The following is a 16,116-nucleotide window of genomic DNA, read 5'->3' as shown; positions in this document are numbered from 1 at the left end:
AAGCTAGATTACTGCAATGCAATGCAAAAGCCATGAGTCTCAAACTCAATACCTGGAGAGCCGCGACTCTGCACAATTTTGCTCAAACCTTAATCAAATACAGCTTTCTAAACTAATCAAGATGTTCAAGAATACTAGAGACTATTAAGCAGGTTAGAGTTGGAGTTGGTTGCTAACCACGCAGAGCTGTGGCCTTCCAGGAATTGAGTTTGAGACCACTGGCATAAGCCAAAGGAAATTGAGGGAGTGAGTATTCATAGACTAGAATGTCAAAACTGTCTATTGGTGGTAAATCCTTTTAATTTCTGGCTCCTGAAATCTAGATCAACTTTTGTAGCACGACTCAGGAGGCAGACACATTCTGTCACTTTAAATCTATGTTAAAGACACATCTCTTTTCACTAGCATATAAGTAAAACATAAAGCATTACTTTGAATTCCAAATCCTCCAAGGTACTGTAAAAGGGCCATGAAACCCCCTCGTTTCAGCAAGGTGTTTTCACACCTCTACTTTGGAAAAAAAAGTGAAAAGTCAGAAAAGTGGGCATTTCCAGCTCTGTTTAGGGGGGAGTGTTGGAGGAACTAAAGTGGGAGGGTGAGGGAGTGTCTATTTGGGCACGCGTGAGTTTCAGAGTCAAAATACACACACACACACACACACACACACACAGGAAAAAGTGATGGTGTTTAACCTACATGGACATCTGTAGTCGATTTGCCAAATTATTAAATGGTGGACTTTAACTGCAGTTTGGCTCTTTCATTCAGGGAATTCATTCATGCCCCTCGCGACAAACAAGATATTTGATTCGAGGAACAGCTTTAAGCGTGTATTTTTCATGCAATGTTTGATACCGCACAGCGAATGAGAGAAAAAACCCTCCGCATTTCCCGGAAACTTAGATGCGCACAGCAGGTAGTGTCAGAAAGCTGTGTGTGTTATTCCGGTCACAAAATGCGGTGAAAACCCTACACGAGGTTAAAGTTTGGTTGTGGTGCTAACATGTTTACACTCGGTGCAATTGTTAACTTAGTTCGATACGAACAAACTGAATAAACAAAGAGCACTGGTCGCTCACTTACCAAATCTGTAGAGACAGGACAATCACCAGCAACTAAAGCCGCGTCTTTATTAAGAGAAGACTACAAGTGAATCCGGATCTCAGCGTTTGCAGATGGAACAGCTCTTAGGTAAACAATAATCCTCCTTAGACACGTAAGTTATTGTTGTCGAGCATCGCGTACACTGTTAATCCACACGTGACTCCAGCTGAGCTCTCACAGAGAGAAAATGAAAACAAAACTTAACGGCAGCAAACTATAAAAGCAACACTTCACGTTTGTTTTGTCAACACAACGTAACGTCTCTGTCGTCCAAACACTGTGACAGTAATGAATATTAATGAAGTTGCAAAATAGACCACGCTGATTGGTTTGAACCAAGCCTTACTCATGCATTAATGGATCACACTGTAAGACGTAATAAGACACACTCTGGCACAGACGTCCAGTCCACACGCTGGAATACAACGCTATTATGTCATGACTGTGACGCAGCTTCAAAAATTAGTTTTAAACCGGAAGTACGAATTTGCTTGAAATAACGCAAAAACAACCAATTTACACTTTTTAGTGAAATATAGGTGTCCTAATAGTGTTTTTAGCCGTGTGGGACACATATACGACTGTCAACAGCTCAAAAAATTTGTTTTGGTGTTTCGTGACCCTTTAAGGAGCAATAATAACTGCAACCTGAGCTGGGAACATTTCCTAAAAACAGAGTGTTTGTCTGTCTGTTTCTTATCTCAAAGTTCACATATTGTTGTCCATATCCAGTACCGGTGATTGTGGTGGTCATTACAGGTGGTCATTGATTAGTCAAGAACACAAGACTAATGCTGCAGTCACACTAAAGCTAGTGCGTGCACAATTTTGTTGTACGGCACTGCGAAAAGGGGTAGGATCAAACAAGATGTATAGACATTAAAAAAGATATTAAATTTCTGTCCAGAGAGGTCATGTTTTGATCCTCGATTGGACTCACGCTGTCAAGTGACATGATTTTGCATGTTAGAGTTCACCAAGCTTGAACTTTCCAATGCAGTGAACTGCGAAACTTGTCGCACGAGCTTGCGTTTCCGGTCTGACGCATTTGCGTGCGTATGAATGGAAGTCTATAGGGAGAATGGTGCAGTGTGATCACAACCATATTCCTGAATCAGGCTGAGGCTGATTTATATTTTTATGACCACTTTGCAGCCACATCTGATCTTTAGTCAAGTAGGATGGTGCACCCATTCTTGAGTCTTACTTTGCACTATATTGACAATGATTAGAAGCTGTGCCAGAGATGCCTTGAGATGACATATTTTCCATTACATTATAATTATTATTAACTTAAAAAATATTTGTTTACAGAATATACAAGAAATGCGCTATTAAAATGCTATTTTACAGAATATACAAGAGTTATTTTATTTAGAAGAGATACTGCTTATTTTCTACTTTTAATATGAAAAACCAAAAAATGTATTTCATTTCCAAAAGTGCAAGTTATATATATATGCACTTTTGAAAATAAAATAATTTTTTTTTTCATTTTAAAAGTAGAAAATAAGCAGTATCTCTTCTAAATATATATATATATATATATATATATATATATATATATATATATATATATATATATATATATATATATATTCTTTTTTTAATAAGAAACAACTGGCTGTTGGTTTTAGCCAATTTGTGTTGTTAATTTAATTTTTTAATGCTGATGTTCAATAAATAATCATAAATAGTGTGTGTTACCTTCAATTATTTTAAAATCATGTAAACGCAACCTCAAAAATCTCTAACTTTGTGAGCATATTTACTGTGCAAAATTTATCAGAGAACTCATTCATTCATTTACCTTTGGCTTAGTCCCTTTATTCATCAGGGGTGGCCAAATCGGAATGAACTGCCAACTTATCCAGCATATGTTTTAAACAACGGATGCCCTTCCAGCCACAACCCAGTATGAGGAAACACTCTCACATTCATACTAATACACTATGGCCAATTTAGCTTATTTAATTCACCTATATTTATCTTTGGACTGTGCGAGAAACTGTATCACCTGGAGGAAACCCATGCGAACACAGGGAGAACATGCAAACTCCACACAGAAATGCCAACTGACTCAGCCAGGGAACAAAGTACATTTTGCCAAACATAAACTGTTACATTAGACATGACAAAAGTGGTCTAAAACTTCTTGTGGCGTTTTCATCCTGTGAAATTTAACTGCTATCAATATTCTATCCTGACTGCTGTTAGCAATTGTAAAATTTCAGAAAATCATCCTCCTATTGAGAGATGACAAATGCATGCTCACATAATGGCAAGAGGCCCTCTAACTTATTATTTCATCTACAAAGGCAACTCTGCATTCTGGTCTTTCATTGAATGTGAGCCCAGATTCAAAGATTGCCCAGCCACTTGCTTATCCATACAGTTGCTATGGTACCAAATTCATAAACCTAGCAATGTGTGACAAGAAGCCATGAAGAGGCCCTTTGTCCAGCTTTCAGACATCTAATGAGTTAGCAGTGAATTAACTGTTATAGTTAAAGCTGAAGAGGACACTGGAGAGAAATGAAAAAGCAGAAAGGGTGACTGATACTGTACAGTAATAAAGGTGTGACAATACTTTATAGAGTAAATACCATCTATCCATATGTAGATTCTATTTAAAAGATTATATAATATAAAACATAACACACGTTTACATTTTCTCTAAACTTTTCAATCCTGTTTAGTTATTGTTTACAGCATATGATGGTGCATCACTGTATATTCAAAAAAATAAACAATTCTCATACACAATTTTTTGTTCACACATGCACTAATTTTAATAATTCAATTCAATTCAACTGAATACCACAAAAATTACTGTTCAGTTAATTTGTTTACATGAAAAATACACTCAATCCACGTATTTTCCATCAACATTAACTTTAAAAAGTTTCACAGTTCAAAATACAAACAGCCATGTCTCAATTACCTTCATTATATTTCCTCTTTTTTTACATACAGAACATTAGTCATTAGAATGTGGATGACTCTTGAATTCAGAATTGCTCTTGCTTGCTCTCTATACTATGTCATTTTTAGGATGTCAGACTGTAGCCTTGAAGCTTGATGTAATAATGTTGTAAATAATGTTCAATTTGTTGCACAGGCCAATCATTTTACTGCATAAGTCCTCAATATATTTTCACAAGCCTAGAGTATTAATTTGTTTGCCTGTAAATGTCTTTTAAGACTCAAAAGTCAGTGTATTCAGTTGAGCACTGAGATTTTTTTTTCACCATGAATAGCTTTAGTTACAGACATGGCTTCCTAAAAGAAGGGAATGAATCCATTTAAATCCATTTGGGAAAACACTGGTTTGACTTAAATAGTAAAGCTGGATTTGTTCACATTTGTGTAACTGCACAAAACAGTTGTGATTTAACCTGCCAGAAAAATTCACAAAAGCTGTTCTATTAGATCCAGAAATTACATCATTCAAGCTCGCAAGTCCTGTACCTAGAAAGACAACTAACTGTCTGTGAGGCAACAGGCCATCACTTCATCCTTAGGGAAGGATGCCTTGACCAATCAAGGCTTAGGGGGGCAGGCTTTAGAGTCTGCTTCAAACATATTTAGTTTGGAGATTCCACAAATGTGCTAAGACAAGGGTGCTGGACTTGCATGGTGCCAATAGCCACTATTACAGGTGTGCTGCTTTACTGTTTTTTCCTCAGCATGGAGAATGGCAATGGGAGACAAGTGTAGAGGTTAGCCTCAGTGAAGACAACAACTCATGATCATAAAAAACGATGCTCATGCTCCAACACTGAGACCAGGAAGTGTCAATAAGTTCCATCTCTGTGTGGGAATGGCCAAGGCAGGGTACACACACTCATTACGACCACCATCATCTTACAGCGTGATATTGCACAAGGAGCACTCACAGTGTGACATTCAAAACAATTTTATGAAAAAAATTCCTCGGAGTGCTCCGGTTTCCCCCACAAGTCCAAAGACATGTTGTAACAGGTGTACTATATTTATTTTTTATTGGACCAGACAATAAAACCAGAAGACTACAAGGTAAGTAAAAGGAGGTGGGGGTGAAACTGAGTAATAACCAGACACAAACTGAATGTTTTAAATACAAAAATAATTTTACTTTAGATTGTATGACTTTTTTCCTTTTCGTATTTTTCTTAGTAAACAATACTTACATCAGTAACATATTTATACATAATCCCCAGGGTGCACCCACTTTACAATTATTTTAAATCAAACGCAAATCACAATAAATGAATTCAAGTAAAAACAAAAGAAACCATAAAATAACACAAATAAATCAGTGTCGTTGTTAACTCTGAAATTGGTGAAATCAGTTCAATTCAGATAAAGTTCTGTTTTTTCCCTTCAAGAAAATCCATCCTTACAGCTGTATTCAAAATCGCAGTCCAATAAAGGAATTAGCTTGTTGTCAAATTCTTACTTTATCCGGTGAAATGAGGATAAACTGCAAGGGAATCCAGGGAAACTGGGAAAATGTCCTCAAAAAAAAACCTGGCCTGTCAACTTCGCGGTGTCTATATCACTCTATGGCCTTCTCACACACACGCGATTGCAAAATGGCGTCAGCGCATTGTAAACGCAATGCAACATGCGGTCTGACTTCAACACACTCTTAAACACACTATCACGCTAAATAACAACTATTTTGCAGGTACAACTTGATTTAGTACAACTACAATCACTTTTAAACCGTTTAGGAATCGTAACATATCGTATTTTGATCTTTTTGTTCAAGTTTGCTCCTCTCTATTGTTCTGCCAACCGGTCTCGTCTCTGCTCTGTCTCTCTCTACCGGCAAGCTGGAAGGGGCGGAGCTAACAACCCGGTCCTACTATTGGTTGTTACTTTACCTTAAACTACATTTGTATACATGAATTTTATTTTGTTTATTATATTTATAAAGACTTGTAGATATAATAATAATTTGATTATACTGCTCTAAATAATATTATAAATAATTATTTAACTACTTCACTAGGGTTACACTTCCCCCCCTGAAATCATGCAAGTCCCTTTGCATGCTCTAAGTGGCTGATTAGTCACTACACTCAATGAAGCATCAGGTAAGTTGGAAAGGGCACTTGGACTTTCAACACCATTTAGAGAGCTAACAAGGGCAGAGCTTAACCCCTGAAAGAGAGACTGGACAACATAAGAAAGGGGATTTCCGAGTTGGGGATAGGAAAGTCTGCTAGGTTCTTCTCTTTGTCTACTTGAGCGTCTGAGTGGTGCATTTGAATTATGTCCTCTCTCAGGTTTAGATTGTTGTTCTTTTTCCTCCACAGAAATATCTGACATTGCAGTAATTTCCTCCACTTCCTCTTCATCTCTACCTTCGACAGGTATGTAAGTTTCTGTTTCCTCTTCCAGTGTATTACCTTTCACAGTACCATGTGGATCATTAACAGGTGAGTCATCAACTTAAATATCAGCAGGTAAGTATTCCTCTGGAGCATTATCAGATGAGTGTGTATCGGAAGCATTGGTAAAAGAATTGTCAGCAGGAACGTCAACCTGTGAGTATTCCTCTGGTGTATCAACAGGTAAGTATTGTGTATGGTTATATTCTGAAGGCTTTAGATTGACTGAATCTGTATTCAAAGAAACATCTGCAGTTCCCTTTGATTTGTGTATGTTATGAACTGTAGAAAACCGTACAGTTTCCATTTCTGGGAGAGTATCATGATGACCATTAGGATTTTCATCCTCTGGATCAGAGGGGTTGTCATCATCAGATTGTTCTTTGCCAGAGTTTCTCCGTGTTCTAGGTTTAGAGTGAGATTTGGTCAATGGGTGGCTTGAAATTTCTGAAACTGGTAAAAATCCACAAGGAAGCAGAAGGTCCCTATGAAGTGTACGGAGAGGGCTATCCTTTGTTTCAGGACGAACAGTATACACGGGTAAGTCACCTGCTCGTTTCACTATTACATACACATCTGACTCCCACTTGTCTGCTAGCTTGTGTTTACCACGTAACCGAACATTCATCACCAACACACGGTCATTGACTTCTAAGGATGAGTTTGTCACCAGATTGTCAAATCTGGTTTTGTTCCTCTCAGCATTTTTTAATGCTTTACTAGATGCAAGCAAATAGCTTTCTTCCAGATGTGACTTTAGATGTTTTACGTATTCAGAATGGGATTTTTTCGGGTAATCCTGGTACGGTAATCCAAAGGCAAGGTCTACAGGCAACCTACAGGCTTGACGAAATCCTTCCAATGAACTTTATCTTTCTCTTCTAATGTGATAAGCATGTCCAGCAGGGTTCTGTTGAAGCGTATTGTGCGTGACTCAAAGTCTGGGCCCTGGTCACTATGTAAGCGTTCTGGAAACCCATAGTGCACAATAAAGTTTTCCCAGAGACACTTTGCTACGGTTCTTGCCTTTTGATTTGGTGTAGGGATAGCCACAGCATACTTAGTGAAAAAAATCGGTGATCACCAAGATGTACTTTGTGTTGCTGCGGTCGGGTTCTATTGAAAGAAAGTCCATACAGACTAGCTGTAGTGGTCGGGTGGCCTGGATGTTGACCAAGGGTGCTGCCTTTTGAGTGTGGGACTTCCTTCGCACACAACGACCACATGTTTTAATTTTCTGTTCTACTTCAGCAGCCATTTTAGGCCAAAAGAATCGTGTTCTGACCAGATCCAAGGTCCTTTTAATACCCATGTGACCCATACTATCATGCAAACTGCTCATCACAGAGGATCTTAGTGCTTCTGGAAGTATTAGCTGGTAAGTAATGGAATCCTTATCTTTCCGTCTCCTGTAAAGAATTCCGTCCTTTGACTCAAGGCGGTTCCACTCCTTCAAGTAGTACGGAAGACAAGGAAGTTCCTTCCTGACAGCAGGTGAAGATTTTTCTCCTGACTCCAAGTGTGATATCACCTCTCGAAGAACTGGATCGGCCCTTTGTTTGTCACCCAGATTCTTTGAAAGGTGCAATAAATTGACTGACCCATCTGAGCTACTTTCTTGTTCATAACAGTCAGGTATGGAGCTTGAACACAGTGAGAAGGAGTTTAAAAGAGCAATGCCTGGCTTAGCGTCAGCTGAAAACCTAACAAAGTGCTTCTCACAGATAGCTTGGATGACTTCATCTGTGACATGGACAGAATCTTCTGCATTTGCCAGCTGATGTTGTATGAATTGCTGGATCCTCTCTCGTTCCTTTCGGTTTATTTGACTTTCTGGTGATGGGTCCTGAGGTCGCCTTGAAAGACTATCAGCATCAACGTTTAACTTGCCAGCCCTATACTGCAATGTAAATGAAAAAGTGGAAAGGGCTGCAAGCCAACGATAGCTAGTAGCATCCAACCTTGCCGTGGTAAGAACATGTGTAAGAGGGTTGCTGTCGGTAGTTACAGTGAATTGACTACTATAAAGATAGTCACTAAACTTTTCAGCAACTGCCTATTTAAGAGCAAGAAACTCTAGTTTATGTGCTGGATACCTAGATTAGATAGACAGTCCTCTACTTGCAAATGCAATAGCACGCAACTGTCCATCTTGGTTTTGATACAGTGCAGCTCCTAACCCTTTGGCACTAGCATCTGTATGGAGGAAAAAAGGGAGCTTGGGGTCAGCGAAGCCCAGTACTGGTGCACTAGTTAGCTTTTTGATGATGGACTGAAAAGCTTCCTCACAAAAGGATGTTCAACGACCTTTAAATCGTTCCATTTTCTTAATGGTGGGTATCCTGAGGTCAGATCATTTAGTGGCTTCACAATCTTGGAATAATCTTTAATAAATTGGCGATAGTAGCCGGAAAAACCAAGAAATGACCTCAGTTCTTTTAGGTTCTTGGGACTCGGCCAAGTTTTTAAGGCTTGTATATTTTCTGGGTCAGTTTCTACTCTACGTTCTGATACAATATGGCCTAAAAAATGTACAATAGTTTGAAAGAATTTACATTTCTCCAGAGACAGTTTCAGCCTGTACTCCTTTAGGCGAGATAGAACATTCAACAGACGTCTCTCGTGCTCCTCCAGAATGTCTGAGAATATTATCAGATCATCCAAAAAGACCAGTGGTTGTTTTAGATTAATATCTCCCATACACTTCTCCATCAATCTTTGAAAAGTACTTGGTGCGTTTGTCACACCCTGGGGCATACGATTGAATTCCCAGAACCCCAGTGGGCAGACAAAAGCGGTTTTAAATTCGTCTGACTCCTCAACCTCTATCTGGTAATACCCAGATTTTAATTCAAACTCTATCTGGTAATACCCAGATTTTAATTCAAGCACGGAAAACCCTTTTAACCCTGTCAGAGCAGAAAAAGCCTCCTCAAGATTTGGCAGAGCATTTGCATCTTTCACTGTTTGAAGATTCAGTTTTCTATAGTCAATACACAGCCTTACTCCCCCATTCTTCTTCCTTACTACCGCTATGGGTGAAGAAAAGGGAGACTGTGACTCTCGAATGACTCCACTGGCCAGGAGATCACGAAGATGCTGACAGACTGCCTCAACATCATGTAGGCGAATGGGTCGTGCTCTTTGCTTAAAAGGAGTTTCACCATTCAACTGTATTTGATGTTTTACTTTTTGAGTGTGACCAAAGTCTAAGTCATGACGACTGAAAACTTCAGGCATTTCTCTGAGCCTTTTAGTGATGCGATCTTTCCACTCTTGGGGTAGTGGGGATTCACCAAAATTTGAGGAAAAATTAAGCTCTTGCACAGATAAGTGTTCATCTTCAGAGGTGACATTTGGTTGAGGGAGTATCAAGTCAATCACATGAAGCTCGGCAATAGTACACCTTGGTGGAATGGTTATTTCATGTCCAGTTTCATTTGTAAGCACCACTGGTAGATAGCAATTCTGGCTTTTTGAAAGAGTTAGTAGACATCTTTTAACAAACACCCCACCAGGTAAGGATGAGTTAAATGGATGCTCCACTACCACACACTTGTTAACTCCAGAAGGTACTACAACAAAACCTTCCACAACTACAGTCTGTCCTGCAGACATGACCTCAGGTACTTTGCCTTTTAATCGTACACAGCCGAGGATACCACTTGTGTTTTGTTTCCGCCTTGCCTCCAGCGTGCGCAGAACTACTCTGCAACCAAATGCAGATGATTGGTAAGTAGAAGGATTTGGCTTCAAATTTTGCTCATAAAGAACATCCAATATTTTTGTGCCAATTAGGACCATAGACTGATCATGGGATTTCACATCAGGGACTACTAATGTGATAGTAGGCACTTCAACTCTCACCCCCAGGAACTCCTCTGGAAAAGTGACATCAACTTCAATATAGCCTTCATATGGGATAGAAAGACCATTGGCTCCTTCTACTTCCAAGATGTCATTGAGGGGGTTAATGGGATACACAGAGAGATACTCCTCATAGAAGGATTTGGGGACGGTTGTAACTTGTGACCCTGTGTCCAATAAACACTGAGAAATTTTACCAGCTATACTTATTTCTGCAATGCATCTAGCACCAACTAGTCCTTTTGGAAAAGCAGCATTTGACATTCTGGAAGATTGACATTTGTTTAAGACACGCTCTTCAACACACTCTTAAACACACTATCACGCTAAATAACAACTATTTTGCAGGTACAACTTGATTTAGTACAACTACAATCACTTTTAAACTGTTTAGGAATCGTAACATACCGTATTTTGATCTTTTTGTTCAAGTTTGCTCCTCTCTATTGTTCTGCCAATCGGTCTCGTCTCTGCTCTGTCTCTCTCTGCCGGCAAGCTGGAAGGGGCGGAGCTAACAACCCGGTCCTACTATTGGTTGTTACTTTACCTTAAACTACATTTGTATACATGAATTTTATTTTTTTTATTATATTTACAAAGACTTGTAGATATAATAATAATATGATTATACTGCTCCAAATAATATTATAAATAATTATTTAACTACTTCACTAGGGTTACAATGTGGTATAGGTAAATTGGGTAGACATTGCCTGTAATGTATGTGTGTGAATGAGAGTGTGTCGATGTTTCCCATTGATGGGTTGCAGCTGGAAGAGCATCCGCTGCGTAAAACGTGCAAGATAAGCTGGCGGTCTAAAGGGACTAAGCCGAAAAGAAAATGAATGAATGAATTGCTCTTTTGAATATCCCAGACAACCCCAAAGGAGAGATGTGCTGCTGGAGTTTGAGGAGTGGAGACGAGTTGTTCTGAACTGAACTGGTTTCATATCGGAACACCTCGTTGCTGAGATGGAAAACATGTGATGATAGGCCGGCTTATTTAGAGTCTGGCCCCACCCCTACTGCTAGACCAGAGGTCACAGGTGGCACTTTACATGCTCTGCTTTGGGCAGCATGTATTTAAGCTATATGTACTGTACATTCATTTATTTATGTTACACAGAAAGCAATGTTTCAAGGAGAACATCCTTTATCTTGGTGTTTATGCAACTTTACTGAAAATAGTTTTAATATTACTATTAAAAAACTATTGCTGTCTACTTCCTACAATTTAACCCATGAATTGTTAATATTGAGATATTAATACTAGACAGTCGTTTGAAATTATGGCAATAAGTCATGTCCTTGTTAAGGCTAAATTGATTTTAGCATTGCTTCATTATATCTTCAAGGCTGGCAACAATAAACATCTCAAAAATCTTTAAAATGGAGAGGACCATCCAGAGATCAGTACAAAGCTTTGCTGCAGAATGTGCAGATATTAAGAATTAAAGACCGATCCTAAGGAGATGTGACTAATCATTGTGCACATGATGCAGTGTGTCTTACTCCCTATAACAGTTATAATTTTTATAACTGCTTTGAACCGCTGTGTACAAGTAAAGAGGGATCTACAGTTAGTATGGAAAGTATTCAGAATGCCTTAAATTTTTCACTCTTTGTTGTATTGCAGATATTTGCTAAAATAATTTTAGTTCTTTTTTTCTCATTAATGTACACACAGCATGCCATATTGACTGAAAAAACACAGAATTGTAGACATTTTCTCAGATTTACATAAAAAACTGAACAATCACATGGTCCTAAGTATTTAGACTCTTAGTTCTGTATTTAGTAGAAGCACCCTTTTAATCTAATACAGCCATGAGTCTTTTTAAGAAAGTTTTTCACACCTTGAACAGTGCCTGGTTTTCTCCACAAATACCGCTTAGAATTAAGGACAAATGGTTCTACCTTGGTCTCATCAGACTAGAGAATCCAGAGCTGAAAATCTGAAAAAACCCTGACTGGTGGTGGGTTGTAGGGATGGTTGAATTTCAGCAACTTCCTCCCATCTCTTAAATGCATCTTTGGAGCTAACCAAGGCACTTCTCCCTCAATAGCTCAGTTTGGCTGGACGGCTAGCTCTAGGAAAAGTTCTGGCCATCCCAAACATCTTCAGTTTGCAGTTTGCAGAATCTTCAGTGCAGCAGAATGAATATTATACCCCTGACCGACGTTCTGCGCTGAATCTTAATTTTACAATCTGAATTTCTGGTTTCGAATTTTAGATCATTGAATTTGATTTTTTTTTTCTTCATCTTAAACACTTAAAATTGTATGTTTACAAACTGAATAAATGCAATCTCTAAATTCAGAACAAATAAATGTGAAGTTTGAGAATACCTAAAAAATCTGACTTAAATTTCATATGCTCAATATTCAAACTAAGAAATTTTACAATTAACAATTTTATATATGACTCAATAATATATAGTTGGAAAACACATAAGAGAGATCCCAGACTGGACTGAAGTCAGCCAAAGAATCAAAAGAATTTATATGTGAACCATGAACTAAACCATTTAAGAGCTTAGTGTCTAGAACCCACAGACATGACCCTTGAGGTTATGGGTTATCCTTTGTAAGACCTAAAGAGCACTAAGTATGAACCACCCATTCAGACCATAAATAAGAACAGATGAATCATTGTGGGAATTTACAGATGAGAAAATTCCCTACTTGATGATACATTGGTTAGGGTAAAGGATGAGATATAATATATCCCATGAAAGACAAAGGGGTCTTTGAGATGCATCTCTCATAGGGTGTTGAATCTCAAAGACATCTCAACACACAAAGTAGACTGGACAGTTGTGTCTATGTGTCTGTAAACATTTCAGCTTGTCTTTAAAAAGATTTTGTTGTATATAGATAAATATAGATTTTAATCTATATTGCAGAAACAAGCATGTAAGTGTATTCCACTATTATTAAGAACTTCTACCAACTAAACCAAACCATTTCCAAAGACCACTTGTCTTAATGTTTCATGCAGTACTATTCTGTGAAAACATTTTGTTTGCACGAACACAATTATGAAAAGTCAAGAACATTTCTTTATGATCATGGCATTTAAAAGGTTAGGGTAAATTCTATTAAAGTATAATTTCGTCATTTAAATAATATTATATCACTTGTAGAACCACCCTTAACTGGTTGAAATGTATTGCATTCACCAGTTCCATCAGCCTACAGTCAACAAACTCACATGTATTGTGCTGCTCAAAGTTTAAACAGAAAGAGTATTCATGACAGTGGTGGAGGTAAATTGCACTTAGCAAACACAAGGGGGAGCCATGATATATAGGCTACATCTGAAATCACTTCCTATACCCTTAAAGGGTCACGAAACACCAAAACACATTTTTTTTGAGATGTTGACAGTCATATACATGTCCAACAATGCTAAAAACACTCAACACTTCAATAAGGTGAAAATTGTTTGTTTTTGCATTGTTTAGAGCAAATTCGTTCTTCCAGTTTAAAAAAAAAAACCTTTTAAAGCTACGTCACGGTGATGAGATCATTGTGTATGTTCCAGCGTAGAGACAGGATGTCAGTACAAAGTGACGTCACTAAGTTTTCAGCACATCTGTTCATTAATGTATGAGAAAGACTCATAAAGAGTTTAAACCAATCAGCACAATAGAAAATAAGTGCAACTTTATTAATACACATGATAAAGCTTCGAAGGCTCTTTTTACCTGTTACAGTGTTCAGGCACCACTTTATGTTGCCAACCATAATTCAAACTAGTGGAAGAATTGTTTGGAGACATGGGTCGTCAGTCTTGCATTTATAAATGTGCCTCAACAAAAGTTTTGTTTCCATTTCCATGAGAGTAGACCTTACAGTGGTCTGCTAACACGCAACAAAAATATGTTTGTAAGGAACAATTTTTTACCCAAGAGCTTTTAGAATATGGAAATAGTGAAATGGTAAATGCAAACCCTTTCTCTTCTTTCGCCACTTGACACTACCACCTAAACAAAGCTGGACTTTTTTTTTTTCAAACTAGAGGAGTGAAAACACTCTGCTGATAAGGGGGGGGGGGTCATGGCCCTTTAAAAATAGTGTAATAATTGCCAGAGTAATGAATAAATTGTTACCAGTTAAAAAAGAGTTTTGATTGTTTTCTATAGTTATATTGTGTAATAAAACTGACAGAAAATGAAAAATGCCTGCACCAGGCAGATTGGTATTATGCAGCTTGTGTGCCGTTTTAGAGGCCATCTTGAAAACATGGACACATGAGAGATGACTGGCACGATCCACCAAACAACAAATATGATATGATGCATTCAATTGCCTGACCTACCTCTTCTATTCAGAGATTTACAGTTAATTACAGTCCTTAAATTCAATTATATTATAAAAATACACAATCTAACATTATGGATCAAACAATATATATAAAACAAAACCAAATGCAAAATGCATAAGATCCTTGCATAATGCACTGCAAACTAAGCTGATGCGTTCATTTTATTCATAAACTTTGACAAAAAAAATATTTTAAAGTAAAAAAAATATCCACTGCATAAAAATGTGCTGGATAAGTTGGCGGTTCATTCCGCTGTGGCGACCCCGAATTAATAAAGGGACTAAGTCGACAAGAAAATTAATGAATGAATATAATATGCTGTTGGATACTTTCAAAAAAGATTACACTGCCACCTTGTCAGAGTTTTAACACGAAAATGTAGAAAGCCCATACATACTGAAGTTAATAACACTCAACAAGTGTTTATTGATTGTGTCTGTCAAGTGTAGGTCTATATGTTCTTTACAGTAGCTTGTTTGAGGAGACACATCTCTTTCATCCATGGTTCTAAGGTGTTCTGTTGAAAACCACTGATGTGCATAATAAACAGTATAAACAGTGCTTTTCAATATCAAAAGATATGTAGCTTATGGACAAAGATGCAAAGACCAAACACTATTCCATGGATAAGACAGATGTTGTCAAGCCTGCCATTAGAAAAGAAAACTTCCATACTAAAAGCTAAACAGCATGTACTTGAAAACATATAGGACTCTATTTTGACGGTCCATGCGCAAAACAGAAAGCGCAGGGTGCAAACGCTTCCAGGGTTGTGTCAGACGGGAAAATTCGCTTTTCGCCGTGGCGCATGGTCTAAAAGGGTTTATTTTATTCTAAAAGAGTTTATTTTCTTAATGAGTTATAGTTGTGTTTTGAAAATAAACCAATCAAAGTCTCACCTTCCATTCTCTTTAATGCCATAAGCGCATTTGCTATTTACAGGATGTAAAGTAAGTGTAAGTGGAAAAACTGAGCATTTCACAAGCAAACAGTTAACAGTTTTTTAACAGAAAAGAGTTAAACAGAGCCTCTACCGCGCAAGAATGAGAGATCGATCTACTTTCACTTTCGCTCTCTTGGATATGGAAACATTTATGGAGAGACATCAATTAGCCTATAAATAATTAATTTAGTTTGTTAAGCGCAAATATTTTTCAAAACTATTTCTAAATTCAGTTATTATTTCCAGCAAACGAATAAATGAACAATAATAACGAAGTGTGTTCAAGAACCTTATTTCCTAAAACACATGCTGTGCTCCATATGGTCTAAAACCTGCAGGTGGGCAAATCTAAGCTTGTTTTTAATAAAACAAATATAAATATGAATATAATAAATAAAACTGCTAATAATAATAACATTATACAAAAGCAAATTGTTATGAATGAACTGAAAATGAGACATATGAGAGCAAATGCATTTGCTATTTAAAGA

At 37.6% G+C, this 16,116-nt stretch overlaps 2 protein-coding genes across 26 annotated transcripts in view; both read right to left on the bottom strand.

The window, feature by feature from the left end:
- col25a1 (collagen type XXV alpha 1 chain) overlaps positions 1–16,116 on the bottom strand; it is a 325,150-nt gene that overhangs the window by 301,359 nt on the left and 7,675 nt on the right. The gene's annotated exons all lie outside the window — the stretch shown is intronic.
- Positions 6,341–10,640, bottom strand: LOC147843229 (uncharacterized). The gene is made up of 2 exons (XM_087262503.1): positions 9,430–10,640; positions 6,341–8,980 (listed from the first exon to the last, which is right to left on the bottom strand). The coding sequence occupies exons 1-2, from the start codon at positions 10,614–10,616 to the stop codon at positions 8,974–8,976; spliced, it is 1,194 nt and encodes a 397-aa protein (XP_087118629.1). The 5' UTR covers positions 10,617–10,640; the 3' UTR covers positions 6,341–8,973.

This window comes from Danio rerio, chromosome 7 (genome assembly GCF_052040795.2).
Source record: "Danio rerio strain M-AB ecotype USA chromosome 7, GRCz13ab, whole genome shotgun sequence".
In the NCBI taxonomy this organism is placed as follows: Eukaryota; Metazoa; Chordata; class Actinopteri; order Cypriniformes; family Danionidae; genus Danio; species Danio rerio.
Note: the sequence above shows the minus strand (reverse complement) of the source record. Positions and strands in the feature narration are given on the sequence as shown.